This window comes from Phyllobates terribilis, unplaced genomic scaffold, assembly GCF_046119375.1.
Source record: "Phyllobates terribilis strain yellow unplaced genomic scaffold, ASM4611937v1 Scaffold_1__5_contigs__length_1240528914, whole genome shotgun sequence".
Taxonomy (NCBI): Eukaryota; Metazoa; Chordata; class Amphibia; order Anura; family Dendrobatidae; genus Phyllobates; species Phyllobates terribilis.
Window position 1 is genome coordinate 380,467,614 of NW_027362761.1, and position 25,595 is coordinate 380,493,208.

The following is a 25,595-nucleotide window of genomic DNA, read 5'->3' on the forward strand; positions in this document are numbered from 1 at the left end:
CCCCTCAAGGTACTCAAAACCACATTCAAGAAGTTTATTAACCCTTCACGTACTTCACACCAATTAATTGAACGTGAAGAGAAAAAATGAGCATTTAACTTTTTTTCACTAAAATTTTATTTTAGACCCCAATTTTTTATTTTCACGAGGGTACTAGGAGAAATTAGACCCCAACAGTTGTTGTGCAATTTCTCCCGAGTACGCTGATACCTCATATGTGGGGGAAAGCCATTGTTTGGGCACACGGCAGGGCTCGGAAGGGAAGGAGCGTAATTTGACCTTTTCAATGCAAAACTCGCTGGAATTCACAGCGGACCCCATGTCGCGTTTGGAGAGCCTAAACAGTGGAAACCCCCCACAAGTGACCCCATTTTGGAAACTAGACCCCTTAAGGAATTTATTTAGATGTCTGGTGAGCACTTTGAACCCCCAAGTGTTTTGCAAAGGTTTATGACGTAGAGCCGTGAAAAAAAAAATCCTTTTTTTTTCCACAAAAACTATCTTTTAGCCGCAATATTTTTATTTTCACGAGGGTAATAGGAGAAATTGGACCCCAAAAGTTGTTGTGCAATTTCTCCTGAGTACGATGATACCCCATGTGTTGGAGAAAACTACTGTTTGGGCGCATGTCAGGGCTCGGAAGGGAAGGAGTGACGTTTGGAATGCAGACTTTGATGGAATGGTCTGCGGGTGTCATGTCACGTTCTCAGAGCCCGTGATGTGCCTAAACAGTGGAAATGCCCAACAAGTGCCCCCTTTTTGGAACTGATACCTGATTTGTCAATTCTATAATGTAGTGTTATACGTCAGTTGTGTAGGACAACCTGACAAACACTACACAACTGACATATGACAACCTGACAAACACTACTTCAGCTGTGTAGTGTTCGTCAGGTTGTCATACGTCAGAAATTAATTAAATAGTCCATGGAAGTATGGTACCTTTTGAAGCAGTCTTTCATGCAGAGGCCAGGTTTGTCGGGGCAGGTGTCACATTGGTAAATGGTGTCCTTGCGTATTCCCCTTCGGTAACACACTCGGCACTTCTTTTGTGACTTACCTTTTTTTCCGCAGTGAGGGATCTGCCCTGGGAAATGCTGGCCCGGTACAATTCGAGGTCCTTCAGTTCCAGAAGTAGTGGGGCCCGCTCCGTCACCACTGCCAAATATCAGGGCCTTGATAAGTGTCTCCTGCAAGTGAAGATACGACGCAGAAGTCTGGCCTGCACCTTGTGACAGAAGGAAAGCGTTGTGCATTGCCATCTGTACAAGGTGCACCGCCAGCATTTTATACCATACCTTGGCCTTTCTCAAAGCACTGTACGGCTGGAGGACTTGATCAGAGAGATCAACTCCCCCCATGTACTTGTACCCCACTACACAGTCTGGTTTGGCGACTTGTGTAGTGGAACCTCGTACAGTGCTGAGGGTGCTGCCATCACCATGTATGGTGGTCAAGAGAAGGACATCCCTCTTGTCCTTGTACTTGACCACCAACAGGTGGTCGCTACATTGGGTTCTGCTTTTACCCGTTCTGAGCAGCTGCCCAATTAGTGTCTTTGCGAGGCCTCTCTGATTTTTGCGGATAGTACCGCAAGCTGCGGTAAGTCGCGCAGAGAGGGACTTGAAAAGCGGGATACTTGTATAAAAGTTATCCACGTACAGGTGATAACCTTTATCCAGCAGTGGGTGCACCAAGTCCCACACAATTTTCCCACTCACTCCCAGAACAGGGGGGCATTCAGGGGGTTCAATCCAGGAGTCCTTCCCTTTATAAACTCTAAACTTGTGAGTGTACCCTGAGGTACTCTCACAAAGTTTATACAGCTTGATCCTGTACCTGGACCTCTTACTGGGCAGGTACTGCCGGAATCCAAGCCGCCCCTTAAAAGAGATTAAGGACTCATCCACGCAGATGTCCCTTTGGGGCACATACACTTCAGCAAACTTGTTGTTAAAGTGCTCGATGACCGGCCGAACTTTGAAAAGACGATCAAAGTTCGGGTCATCGCGTGCAGGACACCTTGCATTATCTCGGTAATGCAAGAACTTGTGGATGGCCGCAAAACGTTTCCGGGTCATGACCACTCGGAACACTGGAGTGTTATACAAAACGTGAACACTCTAGTATTGCCGAACCTCTTGTTTCTTCAGGATCCCCATATGAAGGACCAGGCTCCAAAGCTTCATCATTTATTCTGCGTCTACAGGAGACCAGTTAGAAAATGATGAAGAGGGGTTTTGTTCCAAAAATTGATGAGCGTATAAATTAGTTTCGCTCACCATGAGGTTTATAAAATTCTCAGAGAAAAAGACTTTGAAAAAGTCTAGTTCTGTGAGGCCGGTGGTGTCAAAATTGATTCCTGATTTCGCCACGAAATCAGGAATCAGTGGCTCATAATTTTCGGGGGGCGAGGTCCATATGGGGTCAGTAGTGGGGGGCGCTGGATCATCTTCTCTCCTGCGACGACTGCGGGGCGGTCCAGCAGCACTTGAGGAGGAAGAAGAGGAGGACGATGAGGCGTCGGAAAAGTAAAGAAATGTGGGATCCTCGCCCTCGCTGTCAGTCTCAGTGTCGGAGGCAAGAATAGCGTATGCCTCCTCCACTGAATACCGAGTTTGGGATGAGCGGGACATTTTTTTTTCTTGTGTATGTGGTGCGTGTGTGTCAGTACTTTATTTAGAGTGTGTGTGTGTCAGTGTGCTTGGTGTGAACTTTTTTTTTCTGAAAAAAAAAAAGAGCAAAAAAGGAACTACTGTAGGTGGTGCAAACAGCGAGCACGAGTGCGGATCAGTGATCTGTGGTCACTAATCAGCGCTCAGCCGCTGCAGAAAGCAAGGAAAAATAAATGGATAAAAGTCAAGCGATCAAGTACTGATCAAGTAATGATCAGCACTTGGTGAGAGAAAGGGGGATGGGAAGGGGGGAAGGAGGAGAGAGGGGGATTGGGGTGGATGAGGACGGATCAAAAAATCCTACTTACAGTTGTCGTCTTTCAGATGTCTTCTGTACGATGTCTTCTGTACGATGTCTTCTGTACGATGTCTTCTGTACGATGTCTTCTGTACGATGTCTTCTGTACGATGTCTTCTGTACGATGTCTTCTGTATGATGTCTTCTGTACGATGTCTTCTGTACGATGTCTTCTGGAGCAGGAGGGCGATTGTGGTGTCACAGGCTTCTGTGGTACCGCACAATCAGACAACGCGACCGCCCTCCAGAAAAGAAAAAAGAATAGTTGAAAAAAAAAAGGGTAAAGTAGCAAGCACAATTGCTGATCGGTGATTTGTGTCACCGATCAACTCTCGGCGGCTGCTCGATGCAAGCACGGAGGTGGTGCAAAGTGTAGGGGGGGGGGGGGGAATTGACAGGGACAAAAAAAAGTCCTGAAAAGCAGAGAGCACGGACATTGATCAGTGAGGTAGTCACTGGTCAGCGCTCGGCCGCTGCAGGATGCACGAAAAAAAAAAAACTGGGGGGAGGAGGATTGGGGGTAAAAGGAGGGGGGGGGGAGAGGAGGAGGGGGGGTGTGTGTATGAGGGGAGAACAGAGATGGACTTACCAAAGTCTTCTCTGTTCTTCTTTCAGCAGCAGGATCAGCAGCAGGTTCTGGAAGAGGCTCTGGAGCAGGATCCACAGCAGCAGGATAAGGAGCTGGAGACCCAGGACCCTGGAGACAGCAGCAGGAGGCCGGAGCTGGAGACAGCAGCAGGACGCCGGAGCAGGAGATCCAGGACCCTGGAGACCGCAGCAGGACGCCAGAGCAGCAGCAGCGACTGGAGCAGGTAGGAGAAAGGTCTTGTAGTGTCACAGAAGATTATGTGGCACTACAAGGCCCAGCACAGAGAGATCAGCAGTGTGACCGCTCTGTAGAAATCCTCACCAAGTGTGAGGATCTGCAGGGCGGTCACAGGGGGGTAATAGGGTGGTGACAGGCAGGTCACAGGCCGGTCACCTCCCGGTCAGGTACTCTGATTGGTGCGATCGATGATGACATCGATCGCACCAATCAGAGATGGCTGGGGCCTGGGTCTGGGCACGCACCACAGGGAGGTGACAGGCAGATTATAAGCCGGTCACCGCCCTTTGACCGCCCTGTCACCTGTGTTCAGGTACTCTGATTGGAGCGATCGAAGTCATCATCGATCGCTCCAATCAGAGCTGGCTGGGGGCTGGTTGGGGGCTTCTATGACATCACTGGGGGTCATGGGGCAGTGACAGGCAGGTCACAAGCCAGTCACCGCCCCGTGACCGCCCTGTTACCGCAATGATCGGTGCGATCGATGTGATCGGCGATCGAACCGATCATAGCAGTTTGGGGAGAGGGCTAGGATCGGTGCTCTTAGGAGCACCGATCCTAGGCTGCACATCACTGTTTCCGGCAATCTGATTGCCAGAAACAGTGAGAAATGCTGTGATTGGCTGTTCAGAATTGAACAGCCAATCACAGCGATCGAGGGGGTGGCGACACCCCCCGAGATGCCGGCGCCATCTACCCTAAGGTAAGATGGCACCGGAACTTTAATGCTGTCACCGTGGTGCCGCATTAAAGATAGGGCGTATTAATACGTATCAGGCCCATAAGGCCCAGGGCACAGATACATACTAATACGCCCTGGGTCAGAAAGGGGTTAAACAATGTTTTACCTCAAAGAAAGAACCAGCTGTGATCCCATGCTGTAATGTCTGTATACTCTTTTGCTTCCTCCCCTGCCCAGGAGCTGTGGTATGATCAGACCATGTTCCTGCACGGTCAGACACATCCATTACACAGTACACAGCAGGGGCACATTTATAAGATTATCTCAGCACAGGGACATTTTATTTAAACACATCCAATTGTACAAATTATTATTATTCCAAGATCTATTGATTAAAATTAACTTATGTTCGTGGGAAAACTCCTTTAAGGAGTCTCTGGGGACCTTCAGGGACCAGGTCCTGGATGTCACAATCACTGCCACATACCTCATAGCAAAAACATCTTTTACCATGGAAGGTTTAATTCAGGAGGATATCTACGTATCAAAATAACGATTCTTTATTTAGGTAAGCAACGTATACCATCCGGTTACTACGTGTAAAAGTCATTTTTATTTTCTAACACTCACCTATAATATTGTGCCTGCAATGTGGACATGTATGATTCTGTAAAAGCCACGGATCCACACACCTCTTGTGAAATCGATGTGTACAAGGAATGACTCTCAGCTCCTAGGTAAGGCAAGAGAAAAATATCATCAGGTGCAATGAAGACAACTAAAGGTGGTCATACATATTCGACTGACGTGAAACTTGCCAATTCTGTGGGTCTTGCTGGACATATGGGGGAGTCTCAACTCCAATGGCAGATTTAGGGAATTACAAGGTCAGCATGTTGGATTTCAGCATGGCCGACTCTTTGTTCTCATGGGAGATGAGCCACCACCAGGTATCTTGCAGTGGTTTACATTTCTTCTACCAAGAGCACAAGAACGCTCACAAAGACGAGAATATTGGCCATGTTACCCCATACAACAGTAAGCTTGGATCTTTTAATTATTAGTAACACTGCAGTTCCGTCAGACATTATAGAGAGGTACTGAAGAATACACATAACATTACCTGGAGTGGGTCATTAAGAAACATTCAGATAAAAAAAAAACCATTTTTTATAATGCAACGAAAACTTTGTGACATATATAATACTAATACTCCCCATTAGCTTTCATCTGTAAGGATATTGCCTACAATGAGTATTTTTCAATAAATAAATATCCAATACATGAAGCAATTAAGTAAAAGTTTGTAATATATTTGTCAGTAGACTCGAATGAGATAAAGAACACATACAATAAGTTAACCATCATCAATCTTACCTCTCCATCAATATATTTTTCAAGGCATATGGCACAGTCAGAGGTGGAACTGCTACTGAGTGTATCAAGCCCACCACAACTACCTTCCCGGGGTACTTTGCCCTTGGCCTTGAATTTTCTGGTCTCCATTTTTTCCAGTGCCTGAACTGCCATCCTGTTCATGGAGTTCTGTAAGAAGATCATCACCATGATTACTCCGATCAGTTACCCCTGCTCTGTTTTCCTATACACAGAATGCTATCCTGGCCTGGGTAGATCTTCTACAATATCTTATGGCGGTAAGTCTCAGAACCATACAAAACAAATCTGTTAATTAGATTTTATGGTTGCGGAACTTTTTCTAACTGGGGGACTATAGGTTTTACCACTGTGATTTATGGCTGGATACTGGACTTATTTTTCTGCAGAAATTAACAAAATACCAAAAGCTACTAAACGTCACTTAGGCTGTGTGCCCACTATGGGTTTTTTAAGTGTTTCCGCAGTGGCAATTCTGCTGCAGAAATGCTTAAAAATCGCTTGGTAGAAGGTCTGCCATGTTCCCCAATGATAATCTGCATGTGCTGCGCACATGCTGCGGAAATTTCCGCTGCGGATTATCCTTGCGGAAAAATCCGCAGCACTACCAATTATTTTGCGAAATCGCTGCGTTTTTGCCGCCATTGACTTGCATTGGACCGCATGACATCCGCATCACTGCATCTGTACATGCGGAATCCATGCGTTTGATTGTGCAGATGGTACCCGGGTCTGGAGAAGAGGAGATTCTCCTCCGGACCCGGGTACCATAGTACCTGTAAAAAAAAAATAAAATAAAAAATATACATTATACTTACCTTCTGATGGCCCCCGGTGTCCTTAGCAATCCGTCCTGGCTTGCTGGCAGCTCGCGATGGTCTAAAAAGGACCGGCCATGGCGTCATTTAGTCATGTGACAGGTCACGCGACCACTGATGTGATGCTAAAATCGCTTGGAAAGTGCTTGACAACCCGCATGCGGAAATGCATGTGAAAAATGCTTCACTTCCGCTTGTCCCTGGCAGGAAAAACGCATGTACAATCCGCATGTACAATCCGCATGCGTTTTTTCTGCCAGGGAGATGCAGAAACGCTCAGGAGAAATCCTGAGCATTTCTGCATCGTGGGCACATAGCCTTAGGATGCAAAGTATAGAATCTGAAACCATATGGCATGACTGGTTAGTGCCTTATATGCCTTTAGCAAGGGAACTTAAAGGGGCTGTCCAGTGAAAACAAGTTATCACCTAGCCACAATATAAGTGATAACTCGCTGATAGATGGGAGTCCGACTACTGGGACCCACACAGATTGGCAGAACGGGGAGCTTTTATCTCGGATGGGACACTTTTATCCCGGTTACGAAATGGAGCCACAGTTCAGATGCCCGACCACTGCTCCATTCATCTTTTATAGGGCGGCTGGAAAAAGCAAAGAGCAGGGCACAGCAGCTTCATTGGGAATAAATGGTGAGCGGAGGTCGAGCCTGCACACTGAAAAAAGGGCCCTGTTTTGCGGAACAGTGCAGGTCTCAGGTGTCAGACCCCCCATCAATCAACACATTATTACCTATCCTTTGGATAGGTGCTAACTCATTTTCATCGGACAACCTCTTTAAGTTCAAATCAATATCTTGATAAAACAAAAAAGTAATGAAATGATAAATTAAGATAAAACAGAGTGTTAATATAACCAATGTATACCTGACTTCTTCTTTGCTTTAATTTGATCTTGATAAGAAGGATAAGGCAGACCAGGGACACCACCACAAAGAAGGCCAGGAAGATGCCCATATCAAAGTATTCAGTAGGTTGCTGAAAAGAAAAAAGAAAACAATTACTGCTACATACATTTTTATTATTATTATTTATTATTATAGCGCCATTTATTCCATGGCGCTTTACATGTGAAAAAGGGGGTATACATAGCAAAAACAATTACAATAATCTTGGACAAAGACGCAACGGCAGCTGGTACAGGAGGAGAAAGGACCCTGCCCGCGAGGGCTCACAATCATTAACCTCCAACCTTAGGGCAGCAGTGGCATTATGGTGCTTTACAATCCACTTCACTATTTCACTAGCATCATAGGGCTTACCCGAGGAGGCCGGTGCTGAATCCTTGCTCGGGCACCTTTCTGCTTATTGACGATGTTCATGAGTTTCATAGCATCAGTGCCTTTCATATATACAACTGGCCTCTTCAGTGGATCTTCCAAGCCTTGATTCAGCTGCAACGAATGAGCATTTTTTTCAAGACAAATGTCAAAATTAACCATTGTTTGCAATCAAAAGCTCAAATTAAAATACTCATATAGACCTAAAACTCATAGCTGTGGTGTAGATTTAATTGTATAGAAAAACGGTTTATTGCATATGCAAATGAGGGCTCCTCGGTGCACCCTTGACGTGGTTTAGTGCAATGTTCCACTCCTCTATCCACATCATTCAGCGACACACACGGACACTGCGCTCACTGGGCTCCTGCATTATTGATGTGGATGTGCGAGGCCGGAGATTCACTTCAGGCAGTGCCCACTCTGGGCAAGTGAGCGCTGTCACTCAAGCTAAGGGGAGATGGTCATTATTTAGGAGACAGAACGGTGCACTGAGTGTTAAACCATGCCAAGGGTGCACTGAGGAGCCCTCATTTGCATATGCAATAAGACCATTTTTCTTGACAATTAAAGGAGGAAAGTCTATACTGCAGGTGTGAGTTTTACTTAGGATAAGTTCTCTACAAGGGATGACAGATTCTTTAAACCACAACTCCACCTGTAAAGCCAGTTTTCAGAGAACTAACGAAAGACAAGTATTCTTCACTGAAATCTCCCTACATGATTTGAAGCCCCCTTCCTCAGTGGTGGAAGCAGACAGAAGAGGGCTCCTGTGCAAGAATAGTATACGAGCACATCCTAACGCCCCCCTTTATGTGTCTGTGATGGAATCGGCTTGCTGCTTTAGAGGTGGAAAGTAGGCTCCCTTGCTTCTTGTCCCAATGGCAAGTCTGCCTGTCTCTGCTATCAATGACCTCACAGACTACACATCTGTGGTGGCTTCTCGTTCTGTAAATCACAGGTCACTGCATAAACCTTTAGTGGTAGGCACTGAACCCAGGGAGAGGAAGGGGCTCTGGATAATCAAAAATAATCATTAAAAGGACGTAGAGACCGATAACACTGAACATCACTGCTCAGCTCTGTAAGAAAGCAGCGACAATCGGAGCTCCTTTACTCAGCCAAATTCAACACGTACCTGCTCCACAGCTTCAGGGTTGTCCGAGACATCAAAGATAACTGCTGTAGCCCCTCTCTGCACTGCCCGCTTAGCCTAGAAGACAAAAAGAGAATAGGTGTGACCCAAATGTGTCAGTGCTCAATATATACTGACATCTATGGGAAAACGGCTGTCATTAAGTATCTGACGAGTAGGAATGCAAGAAGGTCTCTGAGAGCGTTTAACACTAACAGGCAAGCGATAATGTAATAAAAGACATCTAGAAAAAAAAAAGGAATTTAATATAATGGGATATACAAATTCTACAGAGAAGTGTTCATTGGGAAAATCGTCACCTATGTAATAACTTACTACTCTGCCGGATCAATCGCATAAATCCCAACACTTTGCTGCATGTATGATGCATAGAAAAAATAATACAAATGTCTAAAATGAAGAATTACATCTATTTACCATTATCTGAAGTACATATAAAAAGGATTTTCAATTGTGGAATACTTCATTAACTACATAGCATTGCATTCAGAAAATACATGATTATTACTACTACAACAACGGTTTTATATTATAGTTCATATTAGGCACTTTACTAAATTAAAAGGACAATATCAGTGTTCAGACATAAGTAGTAAATTTTGTAGTGACAGCAGGGTAGTAAATAAGAACATTCAAGGTGCAGTTCTATTCTCTTTCCACTAGGAGTCACACAAGTACAGTTTGTGAACTCTCACTGCTTATTATGTAGTCAGCACATTAAAGTATTCACATCTTACATCGCTCCTATCAGTTTATGATTAGTAAGATGGGGTCTGACCTCTGGGACCCCCACCTATCCTGAGAATGAAGGGGAAGGGGCATCCTTATGTCTTTTTTCCTTACATAGTGGCTCTCCAGGCCACACAACTGTGCAGAGAATGGGATGTAGGAAAAGAAGGCCATGTTCAGCTTTGGTGTATTGGTGTATGGCCTACCACACCGGAAGCTGAAATAGTCAGACGTATACCAATTCATTTCCCTTTCAGATACCCTTACTGAACATACACACCGAATATGACCATGGCCTTGCTTGGTTTTCATTTTTTGCTGTAACAGAAGCCATGCTGGGTGTCATCAAGATATACCAGAAACGGTTACAAATAAGAAACCAATTAAAATATTTTTTTACAAGATGACAGTACGATGCACAGATATTTTTGTGTTATTTTTACCTGGTGCAACATTAAAGAAGGACTCTCAAGAAATGTTTTAATTGCTGAACCTGTCTAAATAAATGTGTAATGTAAATGCAATCAAATACTTGCCGGTCACCATCTTCCCCGTTTGTCAGCGCTGCTCCAGGGCTCTTCTCACTCACGTGACTGAAATCCTAACTCGCCAAGATACACTGGGGTCTATGTGCGAATCTGAAGTTGTTTTTAGGGTCGGTGCACACGTCAAAATGACGGATAGCACTTGTCCGATTTTTTATGGTCGTGTGCACCGGCCCATGTTATTCGTGCACATGTCCCATTTGAAGCATGCAGCTTGCATGTACAAGTTGCATCTGATAATCGGATTGCACTCGGCCATTCAGGTCAGGTCTATGGGTCCAATATTCATGGACTGACAGAATAAAGTTGAAGTTGGAGATTTTTTTTTTTTAGTTCTCCACATCCAAGAAAATCGGATCATAGTTTCATCACAGTGTGATAAGCACAATCGGCACCGATTCTCTCATATGATAGAAAGGCGTCATTGTGTGACCATAGCCTTACAATGTAAGTCTATGAAGTGGCAGAACGAAGTTCCATAGGCTTACACTGTAATGGTGACTCTTGACTCACACATAGACCCCAGTGTGATCCGGGGAGTCAGAAGTACAGTCACGTGAGTGAGAAGAGGACCAGGGCAGCGCTGGGACCCTGGGATGATGACAACTGGTAAGTGTTTTATTGGACCTACATTACACAACAAATGTATTTCAACAGGTTTAGCAAATCAAAAATGTATTGTGAGTGCTTCTTTAATCTGATGCGCATAGGCAATTATGGCCAAGTTCACATGATGGATGTAAATGAGTCTCTGAATGCGTGCCTAAAACAATGCATGTGTATATGGGGTTTTATACCTCATTCACACATTTTGGAAGAAATTCGAGTGTAATCAAATTTTACATTTCATAGCAACTGCAGACTTTATGCAGAAAGCCTGTGAATTCACCCTACAGGATTACGGTGAGGCTAGTCCACCCGCAGAATTGCTAGCCATCACAATCAGAGTTTCAGCTTCTAAAAAACTCACGGTAGATTTTTCAAAGGCAAATTGTTGCCATATCAGCAAAGCCTCAGAAAGTCTCCCTGACCCCCTAATCCCTCTGTCCGCCACCTCCTTGTGTCTGGGAGAAGGCAAAGTACAATAATGCAATAGGATGCAGCAGGTATGCCTCCAGAATATATACCGTACATGCTACACAACAGCAACTAAAGCAACTGCCTCCATAACGCAATGAGACATCTACCACATATCTGGATTTTGAAAAACAATAAAAATTATTATTATATAAAAAGGCAACATGGCTACAAAAAACTTGGGGAAGAAAAAGCACTTACAAGTGGAGGGAATTTAATGAAGTGCACCTTTAAGGCCTCTGTTTTTAGATCTAAAGGGTCATACACGTCTGAAATCCCTTTGAACGTTGCGTTCTCAGACGTTACTTTGTACAGTGCTCTTGGTGGAGCTGTGCGAATGCTGAGAGCACCTATCAAACACATTACACACACTTCATACATGCACTCCAGCATTCCACAAGCCTCACATATCCGGAACTTTAGGGCTGCTGGCTCCGACCTTGCAGGTTCTCTTGGCAGGAGATCAAAGCAGCGAACAGCACGGAATGCAATCTCTTGCTCTGTTCTCCTATTCACCAGCTCTTATTCTCACTCCCCTCTCTTAGCAACCACCCCCTTCTGTTTCTCTAGTGCTTTATGTTATTACTTGCCTTATGTCAGCTTCCCTCTCATCAGTGCCATCCTCTAGACGACCATTTATCCCTACAGAGCCGTCACCATCCGTGGAGCATTACATCGCTACTTAAGTAGAACAAGTACATAAATTATATTTAGAACAAATGGACAATGCGACATAAAATCCAGTTCACCCTGATGGAAACCGGTGCATGGGAAAAGCACAGGGGCTGCCGACTGCAACCAGGCTCCAGCTCTCATTTTTCAGCAGGCCTTCGGAAAACAAAAGCAGTAACCTAATTTGTAGCCATGGGAAACAGCTCCACTTTTCCCTTAAACTGGTTTTGAGAAATCTCCGTCAACAGCCCTGCTGGAAAATAGGGGGGACCTATACTAGAAATACTACATACGCCTATTTCTGGACTTCGTTCCATTACTTTAGTAGCCAGACAGCTAGAACTTCCATTATAGAAATATCCTATATGTTTTGGCATCTACATTACATTCCTGAGTTCATTGGTTATCATTGGAAAATAAAGTACATTGGAAAAAGAACTTTAATTTACAGAGGAAAAGTACAGGCGGTATGATAAAGAACCATTGATAAAGTGATGATGGTGTTTAAATAGTTAATATAATAAGGAGCTCTTTTTCTGGTAATCCGCCCATGTTGTCAGGCTTTAGGGGAGCCCCAGGGAAGAAAGGTGGAGCAAAGGAAAAAAAAAAAAAGTCTTTTGAACTAATTTTCCACACAAGACGCTTTGCCTCTTAATTATGAATGAATTTGTAACAAGCACTGACGAGTACAAAAAGAGTCTATGAGAGAAGGTACAGCCAGGGGTGTAGGAAACATGAACCTGGGCTATAGATCTGTGGACTTGATCATACTTTCTGTAGACTTATATGGGTAGTCGCAGAGGTATCCTGGTAGATGAAACATATCGGGGAGCGACGGCCATCATAAAGCTCTAATTCACTCGGGAATGTGATGGGATGTCAAGTTTATTCAGAAGTGGGGGACTCTCAGATGTTCTGATCTGTCACATCAAGAATTTATAAGACCAAGATCATCAAAAACAACTAACGCTCAGAGCTTAGTGATAAGTGTCCACTAGGAGCAATGGGTGTCAAAGTCAATGAAGGAAGGCTAGAATGCCTTTCTAGTAGCATAAATAATTTTGCCCAATATCTTAGCAATGCCATAAAAAAATCATAAACTCATAATAAGGATGTCAAAAATGACAGCTTAGTAAATATACTCAAGACGATGATCACAGGTTAAGTATTGCCGAGTCTCCTCGCTGCATTGTAGTCTTTTGTTCCAGTCAACCTGGCCACAATCCTTGGGCTCAGCTCAAATCAAACCTTCTGTCATAGGAATGTCATAGGGAGGTTTCTAAAGAATACAATTCACTTATGACAGTGTATTAGTATACTGTAGCAATATGTCACACATAGGCTTCCATGTTAAAAAATAAATACATAATTTAAGGTTTGGTTAGGCTGGTTGCTTTGGGATAGAAATGCACATTTCTATATGGTTAAAAATAGATATATCAATATATTCTGACCCAAAGGATGCCAAAATGACTCTTGACATCTGTTGAAGGGGGCCCTATGGATAGGTCCAGTATATACACAAGTTATCCTGGCGCCTAGACAAACAGATATATGCAGGGTGAGCATTAATCGGACTGTGCACCCAGAGAGAGAGACTCTAGTGGGGAATAAAGATCCCGACGAAAAGAACACAGAATATAAAATCCACACATGCAATTGCATATGTGACTGGTCTGTATATCGGACCACCGTAGAGCAGCCTCAAAATGTATTCAGACCTGTGGTCCATGAGAAAAATAGACCATGTGCATGTAGCACAGAGGTTAGCACTGGATTCATGTGTTTGTTTTGCACTTGAACAACACACAGACTAAAAATACACTGCTCAAAAAAATAAAGGGAATACTCAAATAACACATACTAGATCTGAATGAATGAAATATTCTCATTGAATACTTTGTTCTGTACAAATTTGAATGTGCTGACAACAAAATCACACAAAAATCATCAATGGAAATCAAATTTATTAACCAGTGGAGGCCTGGATTTGGAGTCACCCCCAAAATTAAAGTGGAAAAACACACTACAGGCTGATCCAACTTTGATGTAATGTCCTTAAAACAAGTGTGGCCTCCACAAGCCTGTATAACCCTCCCTACAATGCCTGGGCATGCTCCTGATGAGGTTGCGGATGGTCTCCTGTGGGATCTCCTCCCAGACCTGGACTAAAGCATCCGCCAACTCCTGGACAGTTTGTGGTGCAATGTGACGTTGGTGGATGGAGCGAGACATGATGTCCCAGATGTGCTCAATCGGATTGAGGTCTGGGGAACGGCGGGCCAGTCCATAGCTTCAATGCCTTCATCTTGCAGGAACTGCTGACACACTCCAGCCACATGAGGTCTCTCATTGTCCTGCATTAGGAGGAACCCAGGGCCAAGGGGTCTGAGGATCTCATCTCGGTACCTAATGGCAGTCAGGCTACCTCTGGCGAGCACATGGAAGGCTGTGCGGCCCTCCAAAGAAATGCCACCCCACACCATTACTGACCCCCTGCAAACCGGTCATGCTGAAGGATGCTGCAGGCAGCAGATTGCTCTCCACGGCATCTCCAGACTCTGTCACGTCTGTCACATGCTCAGTGTGAACCTGCTTTCATCTGTGAAGAGCACAGGGCGCCAGTGGCGACTTTGCCAATCCTGGTGTTCTGTGGCAAATGCAAAGTTTCCTGCACGGTGTTGGGCTGTGAGCACAACCCCTATCTGAGGACGCTGGGCCCTCATACCACCCTCATGGAGTCGGTTTCTAACCGTTTGTGCAGACACATTCACATTTGTGGCCTGCTTTAGGTTATTTTGCAGGGCTCTGGCAGTGTTCCTCCTTGCACAAAGGAGGAGGTAGCGGTCCTGCTGCTGGGTTGTTGCCCTCCTATGGCCCCCTCCACGTTTCCTGGTGTACTTGCCTGTCTCCTGGTAGCGCCTCTAGCCTCTGGACACTACGCTGACAGACACAGCAAACCTTCTTGCCACAGCTCGCATTGATGTGCCATCCTGGATGAGCTGCACTACCTGAGCAACTTCTGTGGGTTGTAGTGTCCGTCTCATGCTACCACGAGTGTGAAAGCACAACCTGTTAAGGGGAGCGGTTGCAGACAACTTTATTTAATGGAAAGCAACCGACCCCGGGGTCCGCGATGCAGCCTAGAGGACTGCTGTCGAACACTCTCCGGGTCGAAAGGCAAACGACAACTAAATGATAAACCCTTCCATGTTAACTTCACACCGGACAGGGTATAGCGATATGCTCTATCTCCGTTTACTGCACAGAGGAGAGAGCAAAAGGCGACGCACCTAACAATTATCTTAGCCCTTCGTGTTAACGCACAAGGAAGGGTAAGACGGTTCGCACAATCTCCAAGAACCGCAGGGAGACGTGCGACCGTGGGAACAGCAGTAGCCCTACGCTATGGGGATTGGCGCTAAAGTGGTTCACACAATCTCCAAGAGCCGCACGGAGACGTGTGACTGGACTATGAGCAGTAACCCCGTCTTCGGTACAGGCGCTACGCTATAGGAGACGGCGCTAGCGTGCGGGTGTGATTCCCGCCGGGTATTCGAGCACTCAGCCGGCGTGCTACCGGACTGAGCAAACCCGCTCTATTTAGCTAACAGGCGGCTCGAGGTGTAAGGCGAACCCCCTGGTTAGAGCCAGTCAGCGAGGCGAAGCTACCTGCCTACTTTTTCTACCTGCCTAGCTAAAGCTATGGCATTTCGAGGAGCCCAGAGTAAGTGTGCACACCACAAGCAGCTAGCTTAAATGATCTGAGTGCGCCGCCATGTTTGTGGACGGGCCTTTTAAAGATTAAGCCCTGCCCCACTGTCGCACGATTGGTGACGACACCCGTGACCAATCAGGCGGTGCCAGGTCACCGGGTCAGGTGGGTGCCAACCCACCAATCATGATCCGCCAGGTCACGGACATGCTCAGTGCGGCAAATCCTGGACTTAGATTCCGCAAGCCCTGTCGCCCTCTGCAACCCAGGCTTAACATTGCTAGGCACAACTACCTGGGAGACAAACAGTGCTCGCAGGCCAGCTAGGCGTTGGAGCTGATGGTGATGCTGAGCAGCATCAGCCCCAGCTAGACTGAAATGGGAGACCACAGAAGATCCTGGAACCATTTCAAATCCAGCACCAGACCGACGCCTAACACAGCCAACATTCAAAAGTGACCAAAGCATCAGCCAGAAAGCATTGGTACTGAGATGTAGTCTGTGGTCCCCACCTGCAGAACAACTCCTTCATTGAGGGTGTCTTGAAAATTGTCAATAATTTCCATCTATTGTCTATTCCATTTGCACAAACAGCTTGATTGATTGTCAATCAGTGTTACTTCCTAAGTGGAAAGTTTGGTTGCACAAAAGTTTGATTTACTTGGAGTTATATTCTGTTGTTTAAGTGTTCCCTTTATTTTTTTGAGCAGTGTACATTTGAATGCACCCTAAGGCTGTGTGCCCACGATGCGTTTTTTAAGCGTTTCCGCAGCGGCAAAAACGCTGCAGAAACGCTTAAAAAACGCATGGTAGAAGGCCTGCCATGTCCCCCAATGATAATCCGCATGGGCTGTGCACATGCTGCGGAAATTTCCGCTGCGGATTATCATTGCGGAAAAAAAACGCAGCACTAGCAATTATTTTGCGGAAGTGCTGCATTTTCGCCGCCATTGACTTGCATTAGAACGCGCCAATTCCGCAAGACTGCATCTGTACTTGCGTAATTGGCGCGTTCTAATGTGCGGATGGTACCCGGGTGTGGAGGACAGGAGACTCTCCTCCACACCCAGGTACCATTAAAAGCTGTAAAAAAAAGAATAAAATAAAAAATAAAGATCATATTCACCTTCTGACAGCCCCCGGACTCCTTCCCTGTGTTTGCCGATAGATCGCGCAGGACTGAAGGACCTGCGCTGACGTCACAGTCATGTGACGGCAGGTCCTTCAGTACAGTGTACCGTAATCTGCCGGCAGCCAGCACAGGAGCGCAGCAAGTCTGCAGGGGCCATCAGAAAGTAAGTATAGGTTTATTTTTTATTTTTTGACATTCTCTCGGGTCACACTATATAAATCCATGCCGATTGCATGGATTTATATAGTGTGACCGAGTTGTCAAGCACTTTTCAAGTGATGCTAAAATCGCTTGGAAAGCGCTTAACACCCGCATGCGGAAATGCAAGTGAAGAACGCTTCATTCCCGCATGTCCCTGGCAGGAAAACGCATGTACAATCCGCATGCGTTTTTTTCTGCCAGGGAGATGCAGAAATGCTCAGGAAAAAATCCTGATCATTTCTGCATCGTGGGCACATAGCCTTACAGTAAAGTCATCCGACTCCTCCAATGCATAGAAGCACTCAACTGGCCAAGTACTACGGTGTTCCCTGAGAGAAACGCCGCAAGACATCCTAAATAGGACATTCTGGATCCTTACCTCCCCTGACATCATCTGTTGGGGAAGAGTCAGACAGACTTTCAGCCTAACCCGTCAATACTGGCAGGCTCATAAGCTGTTAGTCTAATGTGTATGGGGGCCTTAAAGTGGTTGCCCCGCAAACAAAGTACATTTTAGCAATAGATCTTGGAATAAAAATAATTTCCACAATTGGATGGGTTAAAAAAATGTTCCTGTGCTGAGATAATCTTATAAATGTGCCCCTGCTGTGTACTATGTAATGGCTGTGTCTGACTGTGCAAGAACATGATCTGCTAATACCACATCTCCTGGGCCGGGGAGGAAGTGTGAAGGGTGTGTGGAGAATGTCTACTCCACTCCCCTGTAGAACTGTACTGTTTTAGTAATTCTATGTATGTTTTAGTCATCTGAAAATGTGTTATTTTCAGGTACGGCCATTAGATGGCAGCAGAGGTACTGTTTGATACTACATTACCCTTATGTCAGTGGGATGGATACAGGGTTAACTAGTTTGGGGGCCCCCCTCAGTGACAAGCTAGAGACTGAGAGATCTCTGGGAGTGAGATTCGGCCATCTTGGTTAGTTAAGAAGTAGCAGTGAGTAAGGACAGACGTGCTGAGAGCACAGGGAAGAAGAGAGATGGGTGTGTGTGGGAGAAACTAGGAGGATTAACAGCAACGGGCACACCACAGCCAAATCTATACTCTAAAGGTCAATTTGTGGATCCTGGCCTCTTCCAGCTGATAGGCAGTAATGGACGTGCCTGGACTAGGGAGCCTCAGAAGCGAGGTAGACCCTGCTAAAGTCAGGTTTTGGGAGCCGTGGAGTGAAGCAGGAGCTTCTCCACGAGAAAGTCCAGAGGTAGTTTCCCCTAGGTCCGAGTCACACCGTGATTAGCACCGTGTGGGGATTGAGACTGTGTTTTACCATCTGTGAATGCAGTGTTTTGCAACAAGTGTTGTACCTGTAATCCCCTGTTTCTAAGGCTGTGCTGAACAAGTAAACTGGACTCTTTTGCTTTGTTTTTAAAGAACTGTGTCGTCTTTCATTCAAAGCGCAGAAGATCTGCACCCAAATGAACCCCAGATGAAAGGGAGTAAAGACTTCCACAGCATATAGCCCAAACTACAGCACCCGACACACACCCAGGGACAAGCACGTCCCCCTTTTTCGTGTAGCGGGCCAGGGTGATGAAGAAAACACTGCGACACTCGCCCAAGACTATCACCATGCCCCCCCCTTACATAAGCAAAAGAGTATACAGACAGGACAGCACGGCATCACAGCTCATTCTTTCTGAGGTAAAATAGGTTTTTAAACAGGCAGGGAAAGGTTTTACCTCACAGAAAGAATCAGCTGTGATCCCATGCTGTAATATCTGTATACCTTTATGCTTCTTCCCCTGTCCAGGAGCTGTGGTATGATCAGACCATGTTCCTGCACGGTCAGACACAGCCATTACAGAGTACACAGCAGGGGCACATTTATAAGATTATCTCAGCACAGGAACATTTCATTTAAACACATCCAATTGCGCAACTTATTATTATTCCAAGATCTATTGATTAAAATGTACTTTGTTTGTGGGAAAACCCTTTTAACATTCAATTCTTGAGGCATTAAATGAAACAGCACTTACAAATACAACTCTAAAATCCAGCTGAAAAGGTCATCAAAAAGATAAAATAGGCACAAAATTAAAAGATTATTGGCCCGATTCAGCTAAGCTTTTACACCAGTACTCTGGAGTAAAAACGTTAAAAAGCCACATAATTTTGGTCCACCTCGCAAAATTTTTTGCTACTTTTGCTGTTCACGTAATTTTTGCTTAGCTACAACAAAGTGGGCAGAGCTGAGGTGGCACGGGGCATGGCAACCACTGCTTGTCAAATTTGTTACAAACAGTGGCATTCTCTACGGCACACATCTTACTTCAGTAGGGACTGGAGCAGGATTTGTGGCAAGGCGCACACAGAAGTGTATCCATCTCATGAGACGCTACTGATTCATGAAGAGCAGTATGCCTCTTCATGAATCAGGAGCATCGGACTTCAGCCCATCCCCTCATCAAGACCTGCATGAACAATGTCTGTATTAATGAATCGAGCCCTATATCTCAATTTTAGGCTAGTAGTTTTTGAATAATATAGAAATATTTCGCTTTGAGTGATATGTTCTTCTGATATCTTCCATTGTGATACTCCTGAATTTCTTCAATGTGTTATAATTAAAGTGGTAACTCAAACATATTCATCAAAGGTTTCACCTCTACTCACCTATTATATGTATTACGTATTATAGGAGGCTTAAAAGCGGACTGGGCTGTCACAATGGAAAAAAAAATTGACACATGGAGCACTCAAAACAGTTCTAAAACAAAAGAGACAAGATGTTCAACCTCTCCTAAATCCATTAATGTTCCAGAGCTGGTAAGCAAATAAGAATAAGCAGTCTTTACATAACTGCACAAAATAAAAGCATTACTGTGCGAGCCAACTATGCCTTGCACGAATAGGGAGCTAACTGAACTTCAAGGACACTCAAAGTCCATGCACCCGGCCCTGTGCGCTGTTGCATCATCTTCACTTCTTCTCAGCTTTGCATTTGCATTGATGTTCAGTGAAACCTGAGCAACACAACAGAAAAACATCCTTTAGGCTGAGGTGTGGGGCATTTTACTATTGCGTGAAAAGTACAGCACCATCTACCACAACAAAAAGAAAATGATAATAGGAATTTAATGCACATAGTGTGCTGTCGATCTATTTAAAGAGTGTAGATAAAGTACGACCACCACCATTAAGGCCTCTTTTACTTCATACTATAATTTGGTAAGAAAACTCCCCATATCTATCTGCAGATATAAAAAAAAGACCTTTTATTACGCTCACAGATGTCATGGTCCGGTCCAATGGGCGTCCCCGGTTTTGATCCGGCACCTCCTCTCTTTCTTCAATCGCCGTCCTCCCTCTTTCTTCATGTGGATGATGTGTCCTATGTCATCCACACAGTGTCCCACGATCTCCCTCCTGTGAAAGTGCACTTCTCCCTGCCCTGCCGAGGGCAGAGTAAAGTACTGTAGTGCGTATGCGCCATCATTACATCTGGGTCATCAGCGCTCTTTGGCCTTTCCCAGCGCATGTGTATTACAGAACTGTGCTCTGCTCTGGCAGGGCAGAGAGAAGTGCACTTGTGCAGGAGCGTGATTGGGGGACACTGTGTGGATGACATAGGACCCATCATCCACATGATGATGTAGGACACGTCATCCGCACAAGGCAGGGAAGTAGGATGGCAATTGAAAGAAGAGAGGAGGCTCTGGATCAAGACCAGAGACGCCCATCACACCTGAGCACACCATCTATGAGTATAATAAAAGGTCTTTTTTGGGACCTGCAGAGGGGATTGAGGACTTTTTTACAGCATTCAAGTATGCAGTAAAAGAGGCCTTAATGGTGGTGGCCGTACTTTACATGGGGAAAACCTTGAGACCGATTTCCTTTAAATTACACTTAAATAGTGTTGCCATGGATAAATAAAAATTCCCATAACCGCTACATTTGCACTTGAAAGTAGGTTCACATGTGGCATATACACTGTGCATTTTCCTTCTAGATTTGTGGGTGAAAATCCACAGGTTATTACAGAAGCAACAATGTGGATGACAATGTACCAAATCTCACCCACAATACTCTTTCAATAATCTTCATATCAATTTCAATGAGAAATTTATATTGTTGTTCATACAGCAAATGTTTTTGTGACTTTTTTGTTCCAATGGGGCTTTGAAAAGCTCGCCAAGGAAAAAAAGTGACATTTCACTTATTCGATTCCATTTGAGATTGAAACTGTTGGAAACTTAACACTGTACGGTCAAAAAATGAGTGGAGAAAAAAAAAATTCTTCAAAAACCCTTCAGGTCTCAGATCTGAAAACCTAGCCTAAAACCATATGGATCTGGATGTTGATTTTTCTTGAAAAGAAACTCAGATTTATCTCCCTAAAAACTCTGCATGAACATTACCTAACTGTCCCCCTCTGTAATGCATAGCGAGAAATCCTTGCATTGTGTTATGGTATCTTGATGCAGATTTCCCATTGATCTGGGGCTAAATCTGTACCAGAAAATCTGCAGCAGAAAAATTTAAGAATAAAGCTACCCTAAAATGGGTCTTCTGGTTTAAATAAACCTTGGTAGGTCATGCTAAGCTAATGGAGATCGACTCCATTGCCTTCTATTCACTAGAACAGTGTTGTAAGTGGCTTTTGCATCTTGGTAACTGTCAGAGTTCATCGAATTCAAGCATGGAATACATTGCCTTCATAGAAGACAGAATTGCATAGCAGTTGCCACTATCAGACGCTGATCAGAGTTTGATCAGAGTGTGTTCTGAGTGTCATCCAATTTTCTTGTATGTGGAGAAATTTAGAAGAAAAAAAAAAATCACAGCTACCTGTTTGCGAAAAATCAGATGTGTGAATGAGACCTTACTTTGCAGAGAATACAACATTTGTTATCTACGCTGAGATACTCTGGGAACACATTAAACCTTTTTTCTAAAATCTTAGAAATGATTGCCATTAGTGTCAATACCATATGGACAGAATTCCTCTACACATTTGTAGAAGCCTTATTTATATATTAGAAACCTTATACTTTGGAAAAAGAAAAGAAAATGGCAGTGCCCGCCAATAATCCCAGAGACCATATTGCCAGCAGTCACATATTTTTTAACAGTTAAACAGTGGACTTCTTAACATATCAGACCCGAAATATTTGAGGAGATGGTGTAAAGTGACCTTCCCAAGCAGAGAAGCGGAGTCACAGGACTAGTCAATACCATCCTTTGTGTTGGTGTCCCTTGGTCATTGGCATCACACAGTGAATACAGAGTGGAAGAATTCAAGTATGTAACACCTACTCTGCAAGTTTTAACAGTGCTGCTATCTTTTTGCAAAGATTTCACAATGATGCCGCTAGAAGAAATATCATAGAAAAGGGAAGAATCCAAGAAACATTCGTTTCATAATAAATTGCATCCAGATGCACCCAAGCCTGGTACAACTTACTATAAAATGAACACGTCAAACACAATTTATCATGATGTAACGCAGATGATCAGCTATCGACACAGGGCATATTTTATACATATTTTACCAGACCTGCAAAAGGACATCTACTAGCATTACATATTGTACGGTAACTACATTTCAGACAATTAATGTATTCCATTCTTAAAAGGCAAGTTTTGGCAGGGTAACAATGTCTATCTAGCTGGATCTCTCCAGAGTAAAGGGGCTAGACACACCAGATGTCACCAGAAAGATCTTGCAAATCCATCTAACGTTTGGCTCGACTGAGCATTCATATGTTTTCAATGGGGAGAGGGGAGTATAAACTGCGGCCAGACAACTCTAGCAATAGCTCATCTTCCAGGAGAACAATTTATTCAAAATGTTCGTACCTTCTCTCTCCCGGCATCATCTGGGGCAGAGTCGGTGGCCTCTACCTCCATGAGATGGATGCCCAATCCCGCCAAAAACATTGGAGTCAGCCGATTTTACTTATTTGTTGCAGACTATACTTTATACATCGAATATCTGAATCTAAGAACAATGCTAAAGAATGGGGTTTTATACAAAACTTCATATACACATGGCAGAAAAGGATCTGTAAGGATTTTAGGGCTTTAAGACATCAATGTTGGGCTCCCACCAACCTCCTCCTAAGTGAGTATCATATTCCTAGTCAGAACATCTCAATTCAACATCTACAGACCAATATTACTACAAGAACATTATTTATTACCCATCATACTGATTGTCATTACTCACAATCCCTGCTGGAACTCGCAATCTAATTTCCTTCAATCACACACTACAGTCTGTTTCTTAGGTCACTTGGCCTCAAATCAAAATTGTGTTTTGAGTGTGAGGAAACCAGAGGAACCAGGAAACCTACGTATACTCAGGGAGAACATACAGATGTGCATTCGGATACAGATCCACCAGGTTGAAGAAAAATACCCATACCGCTCAAGACAAATGGACCATTTTATAAATCACTGATTAGTAAGGAAAACCTTGCTAAACATCCAAAATTCCAAAGATGGAGAAGACATAAACCTCCAAAACATCTTTATCTCATGCCAAGATGTAATTTTGTACATAAAAGTTACCTACTGCAATTACTTTTCTGAATTTGTGCATGACGAAAACAGTCTTGAGAGCAGTGTAATTTTAAGTAGTGACATGTTTTCTGAACGCGACACTTATGGGAAGACAATGGACTGGAACGCTTCGTCACTGATTCTATAGGTGTCACTATCACCTAACTGACGTAGAGTTCACGGAGTTACTTTCCCAAGTTCCTCAGGCGACCCCAGCCTTGTGGGTGAGATGGGAGCGGTGAGAACACAGAGCAGAAGACAAGAGAACCCTGTTGGTTCTTGCAGCATTAACGGACGAGATTAATGATTAACAGATCAGAGGCAGTGGGTGGTTAATGTACAATTCACAGGTCATTCTGGCGGCACTGATGAAAGGAAAGGAAGCAGGCAGCACTCCCAACCTCTTCTGCTGCAAAACATAAAGGAGAAATAAAAAGGAAAAGGGAAGGGGGGCTGGGACATTGGGGTCAGACACTACTCGATTCAGACCTTATGCCGCTTGTATTTTATAAAGATCAGCTGGGTATTGTTCTATTACTATGTGGCAGGATAGACATCTATATCGACCAAGAATAAAATGGGACTTTTAATGGGGGGTGAACGCCTATAGTTATTTATCACCTATCCATAGGAGACATCTCTGATCCATCGGATAAATGTCTAATCACTGGAAAGCCCACAGCTAGGATCCCCATCCATCACAAGGTGTTTAGATTATCGCATTTAGAACTCATGCACACAAATGTCTTTTGTGGCACAATCCCTATAAATATGAGAACCTAGGGTACAGATGGATGTGACTACACATTGGTCATCCTTCTTTTTTTTACAAACACAGCTTGGCACCATCTGAGACTACTAGATTGCTATTGCTTTGGTTGGCAGAAACTGGGAGGGAAGGAAGAAAGCACATGCCCCGAGAAAAGTCTCTGAAGAAATACCAACTGCATTGCAAGCAGAGATTTCACATACTGCGCTCCAAAAGCAATAAATATGAATATCTCTGTAATGGAGCAACGCAGAGCAAAATGGTAAAGAGCGTCAGAATCAGGGGAGCTCAGGGAATTCTAAAATGTATTTAGTGCAATTGTTTTTGAGCAAGTGACCAGTCCTCTTTAATGTTGCTCTTAGATAGGGCAGCATGTACCTAGTGAAAAATTTATTTTTGATCAAAAGACTAATATATAGACACCTGTCTACCAATAAAAAACAATCAGGGTAGTTTGCTACAGAGTTACTTCGACCGGATGCAACTGAAGCAAACCCTCAGCTGTGAGAATTATTATGTATGTACCGGTGTTCAGCCTTTGGTTGTAAATAAGAAAGTTCCCATTCACTGCCAGCAAACACATCCTCAAAATTGTGAGGTGTGAAAACGTATTGAAAAGATGCATAAACCTTTTTTGTACAATGATCAAGATATATCAGACAAGAAAAGCAATTTAAGATTGAAAAGTGTCTCTGAGCATATTTCAGAGTATAACACATGTATAATGCCGATATCTCTGCCTAAGACACAGGCCGTGAGTGATTAAGGACTTCTTTGCAACAAATGGCCAAGGACAGCTTCCCAGGGACCATGGTTACAATCGCAGAAGATACTTCAGTAAGAAACCCAGCAGCTTAGACAACACATAGTGGATGGAATGTAAAGACGAGCCAAGAGGGAAATAGGCCTTGTGTGATCACCCGCTGTTCTCCCACTGAGACGGCTCTCAAATTCTTCTCTTTTAAATTACTTTACTTTTTCCCTTTCATCCTAATCAAAGACATTCTATGAAATCCTCAAGCCATCTCAAAACATAATGCTCTGAAGTGACACGAAAATCTGCTCCGTCTGCATTTT

At 44.2% G+C, this 25,595-nt stretch overlaps 1 protein-coding gene across 1 annotated transcript in view; it reads right to left on the reverse strand.

The window, feature by feature from the left end:
* ZNRF3 (zinc and ring finger 3) overlaps positions 1 to 25,595 on the reverse strand; it is a 187,879-nt gene that overhangs the window by 12,658 nt on the left and 149,626 nt on the right. Inside the window, exons 3-7 of the mRNA XM_073676403.1 lie at positions 9,130 to 9,204; positions 7,974 to 8,105; positions 7,579 to 7,689; positions 5,859 to 6,026; positions 5,112 to 5,214 (exon numbers count right to left, since the gene is read on the reverse strand). Of these exons, the coding sequence (XP_073532504.1) occupies positions 5,112 to 5,214; positions 5,859 to 6,026; positions 7,579 to 7,689; positions 7,974 to 8,105; positions 9,130 to 9,204 (589 nt within the window). The remainder of the gene's footprint in view (positions 1 to 5,111; positions 5,215 to 5,858; positions 6,027 to 7,578; positions 7,690 to 7,973; positions 8,106 to 9,129; positions 9,205 to 25,595) is intronic.